This window comes from Nannospalax galili, unplaced genomic scaffold (assembly GCF_000622305.1).
Source record: "Nannospalax galili isolate Female #2095 unplaced genomic scaffold, S.galili_v1.0 scaffold332, whole genome shotgun sequence".
NCBI lineage: Eukaryota > Metazoa > Chordata > Mammalia > Rodentia > Spalacidae > Nannospalax > Nannospalax galili.
This window is the reverse complement of record NW_008333794.1, coordinates 2,499,670-2,516,899: the sequence shown is the minus strand read 5'-3', so window position 1 is coordinate 2,516,899 and position 17,230 is coordinate 2,499,670. Positions and strand designations below refer to the sequence as shown.

The 17,230-nt window shown below is 44.7% G+C and overlaps 1 protein-coding gene across 1 annotated transcript in view; it reads right to left on the bottom strand.

Annotated features, from left to right (window-relative positions):
* Txnrd3 (thioredoxin reductase 3) overlaps nt 1-17,230 on the bottom strand; it is a 40,410-nt gene that overhangs the window by 11,698 nt on the left and 11,482 nt on the right. Inside the window, exons 6-10 of the mRNA XM_008828576.3 lie at nt 15,401-15,520; nt 9,583-9,725; nt 8,263-8,378; nt 6,955-7,180; nt 5,795-5,887 (exon numbers count right to left, since the gene is read on the bottom strand). Of these exons, the coding sequence (XP_008826798.1) occupies nt 5,795-5,887; nt 6,955-7,180; nt 8,263-8,378; nt 9,583-9,725; nt 15,401-15,520 (698 nt within the window). The remainder of the gene's footprint in view (nt 1-5,794; nt 5,888-6,954; nt 7,181-8,262; nt 8,379-9,582; nt 9,726-15,400; nt 15,521-17,230) is intronic.

The following is a 17,230-nucleotide window of genomic DNA, read 5'->3' as shown; positions in this document are numbered from 1 at the left end:
AAATTTAATACAAAACTCTGTCAATATAATTCATTTGTTAACAGAATGAAGGCGTAAACAATAATTTCAACAGATGCAGGAAAAGCATTTGACAAAATTCAACAGTTTCATAAGCAAAACAAAATCCTTAGCACACAAAAAATTTAAAAAACAATTTTCTACTGTATAAAAGGCACACATGAAAAACTTACAGGCCACTTACTAGAAATCATGATGGACAGATGCATCACCCGAGATCAGTAATCAGAGATGGTTGTCCACCTCACAGTCTCCAATTCACACTGTTCTGGGGTCATCCACCTCAGTCTTCAGTTCATACCATCCTAGGGTAGCCCACTCACATCTCCAGTTCACATTGTCCTGGGGTCACCCACCTCACAGTCTCCAGTTTTCACCAACCTGGGGTCGACCACCTCACAGTCTCCAGTACACACCATCCTTGGATCATTTACCTTGGTCTCCAAATCACACCATTCAGGGATCACCCACCTCACAGTCTCAAGTTCTTTTCAGATCACATCATCCTGGGGTCACCTACCTCACAGTCTCCAGTTCATACTGTCCTGGAGTCTTAACCAGTAAAACAGAACAAGAAAAATACAGAAAAGTATGCCAGCTGGAATCAAGGCTGTTCTTATCTACAGACATGAATCCTAAGTCAATACCCATCCCAGTTCTACTTCCACACACTACCCATAAACCCCTGAAAAGTGAAATTTTAAAAATACAATTAACACTAACCTAAAATCATAAAATACAGATAGAAACTTAGCAAAATGTGTGAACAACCTCTAGTGCCCAATGACAGAACCATGGAGAGAATTAGGATCTCATAAATAAATGGAAAGATGCTAAAACCCCAGAAATCAGCTCTGTGACAACTGCATTCCTCCAGGGCAGGGCTGAGCTAAGGGGAGAGCCTGGCTTCCACCCTCAGAACAAGTTATTTCTCCCAAACAGATCTACAAATGCAATCCTAGCAGACTTTCAGTTAGCTGTCAAAATGTATTTTAATGGTTTACATAGAAATATAAAGAGCCTAATTCTGCCCACTGTGCCTTGATTCCCCTGCAGCCTAAGCAGCTCCACTCTCTCCCGCACTCTGTCCCCCTTCTGGCCTTGGACCCAGGCCTGCTCCTGCTCTTCCACCTCAGATCTCTGGACCAGCTTCCTAACCCAGACTAGCTTAATCCTCCAGCGCTGCCTACTACCCTGATGGAGGTTATTACAGAGTTCCACAACTCGTCACACAGAGAATATATGTCTGAGAGATGCCCAGCCCTAAGTGACACAGTGGAACCTCTACACTTATGGCTCATGGAACAGAGCGGAACAGGGGTAGAGAGGATACTAATACAACCCTCAACTCTCACCAGTGAAGCTTCCTCATACAACAGATTGCGATCCACACAGAAGGCCACAACTGGCTAAGTTTTAGAAAATAAGAGGCTTCAGAGTGTGTGTCCCTGGGTAAGACTCTTACATTAAAACTCATTCACCCACAGCGCAGGGACCATTGAAGAAGAGAGGGTGGAAAGATTCTAAGAGCCAGGGTTGGTGCATGAACATAAGGAAACAGAGGCTTTCAGGCCATTGGGAATTTGCTCATATGAACTTGCAACAATGGTGGCAGCATAAAGGAGGCCCACGCTGACTCAATCAGACAAAAACCCAGCATAAAATGAGGGAAATGGGCAGCAGGCCCCAACCTTAGCTGAAGAACTATTAGCAATGAATTAGTGATGGTTGAGAGAGAATAGATCTTTTTTTGGTCTTTTTGAGACAGGGTCTCCCTGTAGCCCCAGCTGACCTGGAACTCACTATGTAGAAGGGAATGACTCTAGATAGGCTGACTACTAGACTCCAGTGGACAAACTTGCACCGAGGAATATCTGGGTACAAATGCTTGATGGGATAGGACTTAACATATATGACAGAATTCATGAAATCCAAGGGGGGTGGGAGGCTATGAAGGGTATAAATGGGGAGGGGGAGGGGGTATAAATTTAATTAATATCTATTATATGAAATGCTTCTATTATATGAAATGCACAATCAATGAAAGGGTTTAAATTTGATTAATATCTGTTATATGAAATGCAAAAAAACGCAATGAAAATATTTTCTAAAAAGAGCCTAAGCAAAGCTGAAGACTTTCCTGACTGGATTTAAGGCTTACCATCTTAATCACTGGTACTCAGAAAGGACAAGGGATCTGCAGTAAAGAGTAAAGAGCACAGAGAAGCACCCCCTGCCCATCCCCAGTCAAATGGCCCAGCAAGGGAGCTCAGTGAGAAAGACAAGTCTTCTCCACAACTGCAGTGGACACAAGAAGAATAACCTCACTCCCATATACCATGCATGGAAATGAAATCAAGGTGAACTACAGACAACATCATAAAAATAAAGCCTCAGAGCGAGAGCAAAAAAAAACCCTGAGACTTGAACTTCATAAAAATCTTAAAGCTACCATTCATCAGACGATGCTATTAAAAAACAGACAAGCCACAGGTGGAAAGGAAATATTCTCAACACGTATGTCTGAAAACATATTAAAGGAATATATTCAAGATTTATAAAGGACTCCTGCAATTTAAGAATAAGAATCTGGGACTGGAGAGATAGCTTAGCGGACAAGAGCACTGGCTGCTCTTGCAGAGGACCTGAGTTCAGTTTCCACCACCCACATGGCAGCCCACAATCACCTATAACTCCAGTTCCAGGGGATCTGATACACTCTTCTGGTCTTGGCAGGCTCCTGCACACACATGGTACAAACTCTCACACACACACACACACACACACACACACACACACACACACACACACACATACAGGTAAAAATAATAATTATCTTTCAAAAAGAATCGAGAACCCACACAATTCAATGACAATGGAATAAAAGCCTTGAACAAACACTTCCTAAGGGAAGATAATGAATAGACAGTAAGTACATGAAACTTGTCCCACATCATTAATCCAAAGATGCAAACTAAACTCATGGGAGATACCCCTTACACCCTCAAAAACACCCCATACATGCTCCCAGACACCCCATCAAACCCTCCAAGACACGACACATACCCTCCCAGATACTCCACACATCTTCCTAGACGCCCCACACATCCTTCCAGACACCCTAAACATCCTCATGGACACCCCACATATCTTCTAAAATGGCTGAAAAAGAAAGCCAGACAACCCCAAGGGTTGGGAGATGTAGGGCACCCAAGCCCCCATGCGTAGCTTGTGGAAGTATAAAATGATTCCAGCACTTGGAAGCAGCCTGGAAGTTTCTCAAAAAGATAAATGTAGAAACTATGCTATCAAGAAATCAATGCCAAGTATTTATACAAGAGAAATAACATATGTCCACTTTACATAAGAAATCTTTCCAGCAGCCTTAATCACAACAGCCTAAACCAAGAAGAGACTAGGTGTCCACACAGGAAAATGGGTAAGGGACCCACGCTATATCCCTCTGGTCCTTTAGCTCCCAATTACAGTCCAGGTGACACAGAAAATCCTGGTAACACCAACCAGAATACAGGACACCAGACACTGAGGAGCGCACCACATATGATCTGACCAGGTGGGGTCTGAGACAGACGAAACTTGTGTGTGGTGACAGAATCAGGCAATGGTGGCTGGCGACTAGACTCACAGACAAGGTTCCTCTACTTTAAAGGAGTGTGTGTAAACGTGTCTGTCAGAAATAGTTAACTGCACAGCTGAGGTCTGTACACTTTACTGTGTAAGTTAGACCTTGTCACAGAAGCAACGTGCAGAGTTAGATATGAGGTACTCTATACCAATGTATTTGAAACTTAGTTGAAATGGACTAATTCCTAAAGAGAAAAAAAATAAATCAAAAGTATCTAAAAAGAGGAGTGCCTCAAAGCCCTTTGATCATCAGAGAAGCTGAATCTGTTGCACACATTCCCTTGGAGAATGCAGCCTTGGAGTTTCCACCAGTGAATCCTACTAAACAAAAAAAAACATTCTAATAGTACATAACTGTGGTCAGAAAACAGGAAAGAGGAAAACACACTCCCAATGCCTTGCATGAACTAAAATAACCTTGACAGTTAAACCTGAAATGCTCAAGATGTAGAAGACAATTAAAAGTCACCAGGCAGGCTGGCGTACATCGTAATCCCAGCACTTGAGAGGCTGAGACAGGAGGATCTCTGTGAGTTTCAAGCAAGCCTGAGCTACACAGTAAATTCCAAGTCAGCCTGGTCTACAGAGTGAGACTCTTTCTCAAACAATCAAACATGCATAAACACTGTTATGCATAGTTATATCAGTAGTATGTATTTTCATTGACATTACCATTATTAATTCACACTGAGCAAGTTCAAGGCCAGCCAAATCCTCACAGTGAGACTCTTTCTCAAAAAAACAAACATGCATAAACACCCCACACACACACACACACACACACACACACACACACACAAATATGACTCATGAATACAGATGCTTAAATTCTAAATAATTGAACTGGGTTTATGCCAAGAATATAAAGTTGACTGATCATTAGAAAGTCATTCAATGTATTGATAGATTTAAAGAAAACAAAAAGATCACCAACTTTTACTGCTGTAAAAGAAACACTGTTACAACTGAGCATACATGCTTAATTTTAAAATAAAGGAAAAGAAGGAAAAAAATCACTTAGCTAACAAAAAAACAGAATTTCCTTGATGACCCACCAAAGCCATTCAGAAAGCAGTCCTCTTTGGTAATGAACCATGGGCACTTTCCTTTGCTATGGAGAAGATGAACCACATGCTGCGGCAGCGGCTTATCAACACTACACTTGGGCCAGAGGGGGGGGAAATCACAGTAGAAAGGAGGAAACAAAACTGCTATATCAGCTAATAATATGAATATGATGCAGGAAGTCCAAAATAACCTAAGGGTAAACTAAGTAAGATATGAACAAAATAAATGAATATTAAAAACCCACAAAGATCGGCAATTCTATTCACCAGCTGAAAGTAAAAGTTAAGATTTTCCAGAAAGAAACCATTTTAACGACATGTAAACATATAAGCACCCAGGAATAAATCCATGAGGTGGTTGTGATCTCAGTAGAGACCTGAGCGAACCTGATGGGAACCACGAAGACCTTAACTCATGCCTGACGAGTTCTGTCTGTGAAAACACCAGGTACTATGGACACTCTCCACCCCCGGTCTGCACGTTCAATGCAGCCCAGTCAAAACCTCAGCACCAATGAGACTGGCTACTTGGTTTTGTCAGGTATTTTCTGGTTTAGTTGACCCTTTCCACAGTCATATTTACTTTATAACTCAATATGTGTGTGTATAAAGAATACATAAAGTGTATGTTTTTTATTAAAACTATGATAAAAAGAATTCCTGGCATCTAAACTACTCCACAGGCTGTTAATACTGCTTCAAGATTTGATATTGTTTTTGAAAAAGAAAATCTGATTTATTGATGTTTTTAATTTATAACATTGCATTCCATGTTCACAGACAAACTTTCCAAGTGAATACATGTATGGAATATTTAATTCTCCAGGACTGAGGCCCAATGACACTGGGATGTCTGTGCTTCCAGAGTTTTCCCACACACTGTTACACACACATATACTTCACATTAGTGTTCTTCATGCGTCACTGAACACCCATGTGCTGGTGGCCCACTGTCCTCCAGTTGTTAACACTCTTACCAAAAATCCAAAGCACTAATCCTGGTGTAATCTTTCCAAAGTTTCACCTCTCCCACTTTGTGAATGCGCTCAGAAACATTCACTTACTGTGTTGTATATCCCTTCAACTGTTTCTGGTCCTTCAGTGGACCTGGCCATCACTTTCAGTATTCCAGGTGAACCTTTCTCCAACTGCTGGACCTAGGAAGGACAAAAAATGTACCAACTCTATCCAACATGGAAGAAAACAAACTGCTGCAAGGACACACGTGTGCAAGCATGCTCGTGGTATGATGGTTTCCTGTGTATCTGAAAGGACATGAGCTCTCTGGACTAGACAGAGGTGGACAACTTCCACATTCTACATTTTGCAGATAAAACTAGATCAAGCATTCACTGAGATTGAAGTTGGTCTAAGAGGGGAACTGAAGGGAGGCTTCCCTGGTATTGGCTTCTTACATTGTGTAGATGGAGGTCAGAAAGATTATCAGGGGTCTAAGTAGAAAAAATAGATCTTAAATTTTATCTTGTTAAATTTGAAGTGCTTATGGGGACTCAATCAGAGGTGAGTATGGAGTTCCAGAGAACTACCGGAAGAGGAGCAGTTAATCTGACAGCCATTACCACTTAGATAATACTTCAAATATGGGCTTATAGAGATCATCCAGTAAAAATGCTGACCAAGATAAAAACAAGTGGGCACCAATGTCTGCAGGCTGAAAAGATGGGGAGGGAAAAGCAACAGGCTGGGGAGCCACACAGTCTAGATGGACAGCACTCCACAAGGGGGCACCAGTTCTACCACGTGCTGCGGAAAGGCTCAGAGATACAGATGTTGCCTGCTGGACTTCCTGACAAGCAGCTTCCAGGAAGCAGAAAAGATGAAAAGAAGCACTGAAGGGAGACTAGTATGAGACGGAGTCAAGGCATTAGAAGTAGGGTGCAGAGACATTTTGTAAAAGCATAAAGAACAACGGGGAGCCAGTCAGAGAGACATGGGGGGTTGTCTGTGTTAGGGTGACATGCTGATGAGACTAAGGGAGAGAAGACCGCCAACTGAGATGGGGTGTCCTTAAAAGGTGAGTGAGGGGGGATTGGGCCCTCGAGAACAGGTTACTTTCTCTACCATCCAGAGGGAAAACAAATGAGGCCGCTTTTGTAGACCTTGGGGTGGGCAATTACCTTCAACTTGGTGAATGTGTACTGATTTGATGAAATGAAGTAAGGACGGGCAAAGCAAAAGGACTTCCAAGTATCAGTGGGCTTACCGTCACAGGGATGAATTTTCTTAGGAACTTAACACCGTGTTGCTCCATGTAGGAACCCACTTTCTCTGCCATTTCTTGATCAAAGTCTCGAAGAAGGATTGAGCGCACCATAACGGTGACATCTAAGCCCAAGCCAGCCAGAAACCCAGCACATTCCAGAGCAACGTACGAGGCGCCCACTACCAAGGTGCGGCCTGGGCAGTAGGGCAGAGAGAAGAGGTCATCGCTGAAAGAGAGAAGGAAAGAGAGTCCAGGCAGTACTTATAAAATGGGCCACCTGGGTTTCTATGTGTGACGACAGATCTTCTGTTGGCTGAATAGCATTTCAGTGCTTGAATGAGGAAACACTAAAGAACGAAATAGCCTCTGGAAGCTTCTCGGCAAGCTTGTTTACTACAGACAGGATGTATGAAAGGCACCCATAGTTCTTTCAGAATCAAATTAGACCACAAGCAAATAACTTAAATAAAATAGAGGGGCTGGAGAGACGGCTCAGTGGTTAAGAAGAGCACCAGTTGCTCCTGCAGAGGACCCAGGTTCAGTTCCCAGCACCCACATGGCAGCTAACAACCATCTGTAACTCCAGTTGTAGGGGATCTGATGCCGTCTTCTGGCATCTTCCGGCATTGCATGTATATTACGTACTTGCAAGCAAAACACTTATTATACAAATAAAATAAAAATAAACGTTTGAAAAAGCTAGAAAAGAAGAAAACCGGGTTTTTGGTTTTGTTTTTGCTTTTTTGTAGGGACATGTGTGTTGTGTGCAGCATATGTATGGTATTGTGATGTGTGTGTTATGTGCATTGTGTGTGGATGTTTGTATTTACCAAACAACAGTGCGATGAAAAATGCATTTCTTAATACAAGAGTCTGAAGTCCCCATGGAGCATCACACAGCATCTTAATTGATTGCCCCGGGACACCCAGCGGAATCTCAGTTTAGAAAGCGCCATTATTCCTGGCTTCCAGACTCATCTCTACCCTTCAGACACTCAGTTTCACAGTTAGTCATGTTTATTTCTTTGCTTTGGTCTCCGGGAAATTTAGAATCAAATTCTGATCCACTTCCCACTTCTGGCAGCTACTTAGAAATGCAGCAGGGTTTAGAGTAAGCTCCACCCCTGACCTTATCCAATGCCTGGTCTTATCTCTCCCTGCCCCATCATTTTAATTGCTTGGCTTCTTGTGCTGTGTAGAGTTCTGTCATAAATTAAAATCCTTCATGAACTAAAACAGGGAGCAAGTAAATTGAAAACATAAACATCACACAACATATTAATGTTGAGATGGTCTATCTAATCTTACCTGGTAATACAGTATTCTTTATCTCCTGGAATTCCTAAGTACCGTGGCCTTTCCCCTGTTGCTATGACAAACTTCGCAGCAGTATAAAATGTTTCCTGTCCCTTCTTACTGGTAGCCTTGAAAAGAAGGAATGTAATTTCACTTAGTCCACAAACATCCAGATCTTGTCACCACCTCATGGCCTCTTATTCAACAGAAATGACAGGTACACAAAAGCCAGCATTGTTATGTGATATGTACCACAGATAGTGGGGAAGCCCATAGCCCCTCGTGGCACACCACAGGCAGCACAAGCAGAACAGTGCAGCAGCCACACAGCCCCTCTGTGGGGTGGGGTGACAGGGTAGAAATCTAGTATAGGATGGCTCACAGGAGGTGTGGAGAAGAGCATAGTACCAAGGTCGGAGAAGAAAGGGGTCCTGGAAGAAGACAGCACACAAGAAGACACAGCAGCCTACAAGGAGCCGGGTGTGAGCAACAGCCACCTGGAGCCAGAAGTAACCACAAAGAGCAGACCAGTATGGGAAGGAGAGGAAAGGCAACCTGGAGCCAAATGTGGAGGCCCTCACATGCCATGCCACATATTAAGCTAAGGAGAACCAGTGAGGGTTACCTGTTATTTGTAAGTACATGAATAATTCAAAATAAATTTTCAGGCAAAAATTTCAAATGTCAATGATGGTGTTTAAACAAGTAGACTGGCATAGTTGGTAGGGTACAGCCTGAGACAGGGGCCTATCACCCAGGGGTGGAGGCTGGAGCCTGAGACAGAAGCCCATCACACAGAGATGGAGGGCGAAGCCTGAGACAGGGGCTTATTACCCCAGGAGCAAAAGGTAAGGGCTAATTGCCAAGGATACTGGCTGACTCTCTTTCCTAACTCTACTGTAAATCCGAGGTAACATGGATGTCATTTCCTTGCACAGTAATGTGGCAGCATATAAACATTATACCAGTAAGTATGCAAATCAGCCTCAGTGAACAGGATAGGCTGGAGCTTTAGTTCCATTTTCACTCTAAAAAATTCTACAGCTAAAATTTTTTCAGTCTTTTGAACTTCAAACTGTTTAAATATTTTCTCTTTTAAGATGACAATGAAAGGCAAAAGACAATTTTAAATTAAGAGATCTTTAAAACATACACTCTGCACTTTATCCAGACGTGTAATCAGCACCAACAGTAATCAGCACACACATGGCCATGAGTGCCATGTGTGTGACATGCCAGCTGCAGTCCCTAATGTGTAAAGTGGAATTCTAATTTAGTTCAAGGCCAAATTCAAACGACAGTAAGGAAAGGAAAGGCACACCAAGAGGGTACCTTTATTTTATGCGGCTCCACAAATTCCCCATAGGAGTTGACATAGGCCACGCCTTCCTCCCGCAGGGTCAGCCTGTAGCCCCAGTTCAGGGAGCTGATATGGTTCTGGATCGCTTCCGTCATGGCTTCCCAGTTGTGCTTCACTAAAAAAAAAAAAAAAACAGGATGGAGGTTATGGTGAAGTTTCTGGGTTATATCATTGTTGAGGCTGTTTTTGAGACAAAGTGTCTGTCTGCAACACAAGCTGGGCTCAAATGCACCATCCTCCTGCCTGGTGGATATGTGTGCACTAGCACTCTGTCTTACTTCCAAAGGCAGAGCACATAGAACCACTCACTATGTAGTGCAGTAAAGATCAACAAGTAAACAGACACAGCTAAAACCTTCCTGTGCCAGCTATCTTTCTGCCTCTTCTGTGTCATACTGCAAAGCATGTCCAGGAAGCAGAGTTCTGAAAAGAAGAAAAAGGCTGCAGCGGAGCACACTTCACATGGCAATGCCTGAAACACAAGTTCAGTCAGGGTACATGTCCCAGGATAGTCTGCTACCACTTGGCCTGCTTCCCTTGCCCCCTCACCTGTGTCACTGGGCCTGCTCTCTGTGTCCCCTCTCCTGTGTCACTGGGCCTCTTTCTCCTGTGCCATCTCCTCTGGCACTGGGCCTGTATTAAGTTATGTTTCCTTCTTTTTCTGCTTCTGCTCTTCTTTTTCTTATAAACAAAGAGGTTGGGAGATGGGGTTGCTTGGCTCCCTCCTTGGCAGCTGTTAAGACTCTCCCTTGCAGCCTTGGCTGCTTTGAGCAAAAGGACTATCAGTCAAACAGCCAGTGGAGGTACCGGTATGCTGCTACCAGTCATTCTGAACAATCTATAGACTCCTTGAAGAAACTATGCAACGGTCACAGTTGCTTGCTTTGGCTCTTGAAGGAATAGCCCCAGTCAGGACTGTTTCAGATAGTTTGCATTGGACTTTCGCTATCACAAGCCCCAGTGAACTCCAGATGACCCTGTGACTACTTTCACCGAGGTGGGGGGGCGCGTTTAATAGCTTCCCTTGGTGGTCTAGCAGGTAGACTGCTGTGATGTGACCAAAGCAAAAATGATGCAAATACAAACCTTCCTTTGCATGAAAGGTTTGTGATGACTGATGCCAATACTGGACATATAAACAGACTGCTCCCCTCACTTGGGGAGTCAAAGCTGAGACACCCTCCCCTGCTGCCTCTCGTGGGGTTGCAACATTAGGCCAAATGAAAAGCTCCTCTTGGGTGTCTTTCCTTGCTTGATTTTTTAGTAGAGCAGGCTGAGCTGAAAACACTAAGCAGCAGAGACAGGAGAGTGGCAGCGGCAGGGACAGTGGAGCAGCCAGCAGCTGCTCAGCTGCAGCAGAGATGGAGAGTAGCCCCAAAGGCCAAGCCAGAGAAGGGAGGGAGTCATGTTCCTACTGAGGCCTTGACAAGGGGCAGAGGCAGGGCCTCAGGAATCCCCAGCAGATGAGCAGAGGTCCAGCAGTGTGGCCGAAGTCAGGGCCATGATAACTCTTTAGAGCTCTTGACAAGGGGTAGAGGTAGCAACGACAGTCAAAGAGTCAGAGCTGTGACCTGCAGGTGGAAGCGTCAGTAGCCTCCTGAGGAACTGTGGCAGCCATGACAGCAGCCACAGCAAGCTGCAACTCCCATACTGCCAAGGGCCTAGGAATCCCACCTCCTAAGCCTAGCAAGAGCTCTAGCATTACATAGACAAGGGTCCCTGCTCCAGAGACCTGCTCAAGAACTCTAACACTAGAAGGACCTGCTGCTCCTTCCTTTCTGCCGCCACAGCAAGCTGATGGGATACGATTGCAGCTTAACACCAACACCAAAGGAACTTCTCCTTATCTACTCATGAATTCTATCCAGGTGGAGCCAGAGGAGCCCAAGTAACCTGGTGGTAACAAGGTCAGACACAGTCCACTCCCCTCACCAGGCTGGCAAGTTCACTTCCATTTGGTTCACTGGACCATGTTTTCATGTTGAAGATGGAATCTGGAGTCTCATGCATGCTAGGCAGATGCTCTAACATGAAGCAACACTGCTGGCCCTTACATTTCTTTACAATATATGAGGCTTGAGCTTAAGGTTGTCTGCCTTTCTTCTTGCAATATTTACCTGTTTCTTCTGACAAGGGTTGGACTGGATTGCTAGGCCTCTGCTCTACCCCTACATCTTCTAAATGTGACTAATCTCACAATGCCCATCTTGTCTATAGGTACTAGATCTGGAAACTCACCAGTCTGTCATGTTTATTAGACATAGGGGCCAGTTGGGGGATTCTGGTCATAATACTGGTCATAACTGAATAAGAGTCCAGAAGACAACTGGCAAGGAGTAGGGGGACAGACACACCTAGAGACTCATCCCATCTACCACTCTAGGGAATGTCCCCAACTCACTCCAGGATGTGAGATGCTACCATGCAGGAAAGAGAGCTAAAAAAGATGTTCAGAGCCAGTCCATCACAGCCGCCCCATGGCACCAGGTGAGGGGACCCCTAGGATTGTGCAGCCTGCAAAAGTCGCTTTTGTTATTACATAACCTCATGGTCCAGTATCTCTCCACAGTGCCACATTTCCACAAACCCCACCCTTGGAAGACCTTCCATTCCAACCCTCTAGGAAACTTTAACCACAGGCCATGTGACCCTTGCCACAACAGACTGTCTACATGGCAGGGTCCCAATGGCTGCACATCAGGATCTCCTGATAGCTCCACTGTGTGGCTATTATTGCTTCATGTTGTGCAGATGGGAAAGTCACATCCAACCAGGGATGGTCTAGTTACTTTCACACTTTTATTTTTCAGTATAAACTTTAAAATGATCACTTCAGCTTCAAAAGGGGGAAAACATGTCATAGATTTCCTTGAACTTGCCTAACCATTACATCTTCATAATATTGTGACAACTCCTCGAATGCCTGCTTCTGGTGTGCACTCAAGTTCTCTCCTTACACACCGCTAGCTCTGCTCTCAGGACTACGTCATTTTTGTCGGGTTTTTGTTATATTTTTAGCTTGTTATGGCTGACGAGTAAGAAATGTGACTGTCACACTAATTAATTCTAATATTTCTAAGCTGAATCTTTTACATTCTAGATCTGTTGTATCATAAAGTTAGACATTTTTATTAACTCTTTTCAAGCACATGCTCCTTTCTTTCCTGTCTGTGATTTGTGTGCACTGGTCAGAGGCACTGCAGAGGTGATGCAGTGGGCAACTCTGATGTAGGATTTAACAAAAAGACTCAAGTTCTTCACAAAACCCTGACTTTTGACTTTTCACCATCAGGTAGAGAAGTCTCATTTCTTTGCCTTACAGTCAAGTATCCTTTAAAAGCATGGTGGTATGGAGAGTTTCATTAAATGCCTTCATGTCACAGTGGGTGCTGACTCTGGAGGTAGCCTGTGTTGAACTGGTATGGGGTCCCTTTCACACCCCGGTGTGCATTCCTTTAGGACAGGACTTCAGGGACTTGCTAATGCCTATTTCTCCAGGGCACCTATATGGGCTGTAGCTTTCTGTTTTTAGGTTGTCTTCTTGTATTATATTTGTGTTTACTTCAGTCTAAAAAAAAATGAACCATTCACTTTTTCTGTTGTTCTTTGCCAACTTATCTTGAGTCTTCCAATATCCCAGCATCCTCTGTTCTCTATTCTTGGCAGTCTATGTATATCCTCAGTTCCTACAACTTTATCACCACACGATGACTCTGTATCCCAAGCTTTTGCCTCATCTACTCTGACCCAATGCTCTCCAGCACGTCAACTGTTACCACCATGGGTCTAGCCTCAACTGAACACCACACACAGCCCCTAACCAAGCCTGCTGGTGCTTTCTATCCCAGCAAGCTACAGCCCACACCCACCCAGTGCTCTGCCTGGTGTCTGCCTCTCTCTGTTCCCCTGCCTTACTGGATCTGCAGAGTCTGCTGCTATCAGAATCACCTGTGGCACTCTAGCCAGGTACTACTCACATCCACATCAGGATCTCTGGGGAAAGACAACTCATTCATTATTTCCTAAAACCTCCTCAAGCTCATCTGGCACAGAGCCTCCATGGAGACCCACCACCATCTCCGTGTCTAGTTGGCCACCCTGTCTAGTCAAGTCTGTATCTTCAACTTCCCTAAATCTACCTCCCACAGTCTACCCAACATCTTTGCTGAGGCCTGCAGCACTTGCCCCATCTCTTTCTTCTCCTCTCCTCTTGGAGTTCTTTGGAGCCATGGGAGCCAACTGGACTTCAGGCTATCGTCCGCACTTCTTTCTGGCTTAAGTTCTTCAATCACTCCATTGCCTTTAACGTAAAATTAACTCCTGAAAACCTCAGTTAAAGATCTTGAGGAAATACTTAGCTCTTGAAACTCATTCCTTCCACCCAGTGTCTACCCTGTTCCCTAACCCCTATATACCACTTTTTCTCCTATCTGCATAGTTTTGGTCTGCTTCTGATCCTAATGTCTTCCTTATCTGTAGCTTTCAAGAAACAACCTGAGCTGGGTGAGGTGGTGCATGCCTGTCATCCAGCTACTCAAAAATGGAGGTAAGAGGACCGCTTGAGCCTAGAAGTTCAAGTACTACCTGAGGCAATGTGCTGGTCAGTTTTGGTGAACCTGACACAAATTAGAGTCACCTGGGAAGAGAGTGCCTCAATTGAGTAATTTCCACCATCTGATTGGCCTGCGGCCGTATCTGTGAGGCATTTTCTTAACTGATAATTGATGCAGGAGGGCCCATTCCAACGTGGAAGATGTCACCCCTGGGCAGCTGGGCCTGGGCTATATAATAAGAAAGATAGCTGAGGGGCTGGAGAGATGGCTCAGCGGTTAAGAACATTGGTTGTTCTTGCAGAAGACCCAGGTTCAAATCCCAGCACCCATATGACAGCTAACAACTGTCTCTACCTCCAGTCCCAGGGTATCCGACAGCCTCTTCCAACCTCCGAGGTCATCACACAACACGGGAGCACTTACCTACATGCAGGCAATATACGCATACACATAAAATAAAAATAATAAATAAAATTAAAAAAAGAAAAGAAAGATAGCTGAGAAAGCCGGGGGAGCAAGCCAGTCAGTAGCATTCCACCATGTTCTCTGCTTCGGTTCCTGCCTCCAGGTCCCTGCCTTGGCTTTCCTGGATGGACTGTCACTAGGGAATTGTAAGATGAAATAAACCCTTTCCTCCCCAAGTTGCTTTTTGGTCATGTTGTTATAGCAAGAGAACACTAAGACAGGCAACATAGTGAGGTCCTGTCTCAAAAAAAGAAAAATGACTTAACAAGTCACAGGTCAAGGAGTTACACTGTCCCCAAAGCTTTTCTTGACTGTCCTCTGACTCCCCAGATATTTTAGGTGGCCCTCAAGTGAACAGTCAAAGCAGAGCTTTTAGTCACTGTGCTTTGCATGGCCTTGTTTCCCAAACATAGACTGCTCTGCTTCCAGGCAGGGCCTGTCATCCTCACATTGCATGGTGCAGCCCAGCCAGAAAATGAGAATTGAACTAAGCAGAGACACTTACCCACAGATACAATGATGTCACCACCACAACAGATAAACTTTAATCCTATTTTCTTCACACTGGAGGAAAAAAAAATCTGAAAACAGACACCACTTCCTTTCACCTTCTGCTAAGGATCTGGACTTGCTCAAGCTGAAGGAATTTCATCCCTGGGCCTGCGTCCCAAGAGAGAGGCCCACTCTGTGGCCTCTGCACCTGGCAGGAAAGAGTGCCTAAGGAACGCTTATCGAGTTACTGTCAAAGTCAGCCACAGAAGCATGGACTCACCCTGCTGGTTATACGCCCAGCCGAATTTCCTGGAGTCCTGTAAGGCCTGACCCAGGAGGGCAGCCTGATGCATCAACTTCTTAGGAACGCAGCCCACATTTACACAGGTACCACCAAGCCCTGAAAAGAAAGCAGCATGTCAGTGCTCCCTGTGTGCGGCAGGTGTGCACATCCATGTGGCTCCCCACATCTGTTGTGTGGACGGTTGTAGTTTCCAAGATCTATACAGAGTTATTAAATTGTGTAAAACAGATAAGCTCAAATGGTGGTGGAGATGACATTCCACCTCAAAATGAAGTATAAACAGCTAAGTCAAGTCTATGGAGGAGACCCAACAATGAACAAAGACATGGGGTCTATGCTAAAAGTTTCCATGCAGTTGAATCTCAAGTTTTCAATTGCATCTAATGCTCAAAGGAATTCAAGTTGCCTTAGCTATAAGCACCCCACCCATTCCTATACCCAACACCCTCCCCCTAACTTCCACCCTACACTCAGTGCAACTTCAGTTTCTACTCTGTCTCTCTCTAACTCTGACTCGTCTAAGCCAACAGTCAGGTCTCACAAGTTGCCTGGAGGCACCTGCTCTGAATGTGACTCATACAAAACAGGACATGCCTAAGTGCACCCCTTCACACAACCCAAATCAGGGATTCCCTCTTGCCAAGGTCTCTTTGGTACAGCAAATGAGTGGGATAATGTCTAGACAGGAGGGGAAGGGTAAAAGTCAAGGGCACACACAATCAGGACAAGTTCAACAAAAGCAAGGTAGGCTGCTTTACCATATGAAATTCTAGGCTAAAACCTTTTGAATTAGCTTGAATTTCAAACAACAATTTTCATATTTCATTCATCACTGGCAGGAATTAGAAAGCAGAGTCAGGTTGAGTAACTGAAGAGTGCATAAAGAAATTATGACTAGGTGTGGGCAGAAGAGTATGAAGGGACAGAGTGCCGCTAACCGCGACTCCAACCAGCAGAGTCGAGGCAAGGACAAAACGGACACCATGGCAGGGTTCAAGCTTCTACCAACTTTATTGCGCAGCACAATCCCTTATATCTTCCCCAAGGACCAATCACAACCATGCACACACGCAGCATATAGCGGTGGAGACAATTCATTGGTCCACACAGTCAGACCACGCTCGAGGATGTCATAGATCAGGCAGGTGGCGCATGATCGGGCGCATTGCGCTTGCGCGTTCTGGAGTAACAAGCGAGGGTAGCGAGGCTTGGCGGTCAGCCAGGGCGCCATCTTTGGCCGACTTGGCTGTGCCCGCTTCCCACAACAGAGCAGCATGCAAAGCTAGTGACATGTGGACCAATGGTGCCCCATGAGAAGGGGCAGGAGCCAGGGTGAGTGCCAGGACCCAGAGTGAGTGACATCAACAGTGTGTGGCCTTCTAGGCAAAGAGGCCTAGGGTATCAGGACCCCAGCTCCCCTTCAGTACTCCAACTAAACCCAACCAGAAACCAGAGGACGAGATGGCCAGCTACTTCTGGGCCAGAGTAGGGAAGAGACAGAAAAATGTACCTGAGGCATAAATAGAAAACAGTCTGCACAAAATCAGTGCGTTCTGTTTTATTGAGGTGGAGAAGAAAAAAATAAACCCTGCTCTGGCCTGCAGTGCACAGCAGAGGGCCAGAACCTCCTATGACTAAAGGGTAATGATGACAGACACTGATAACATCAGTTATTATGTAGCCATCAAACTCAACTGTGAGACTGAGGTGGAAACAAAGTAACTGGGACACAACATACTTCTGCATCCACAGCAATTCAAAAACACTGGTACATACATACAGAATCTACAGCACAAGCACTGAGTG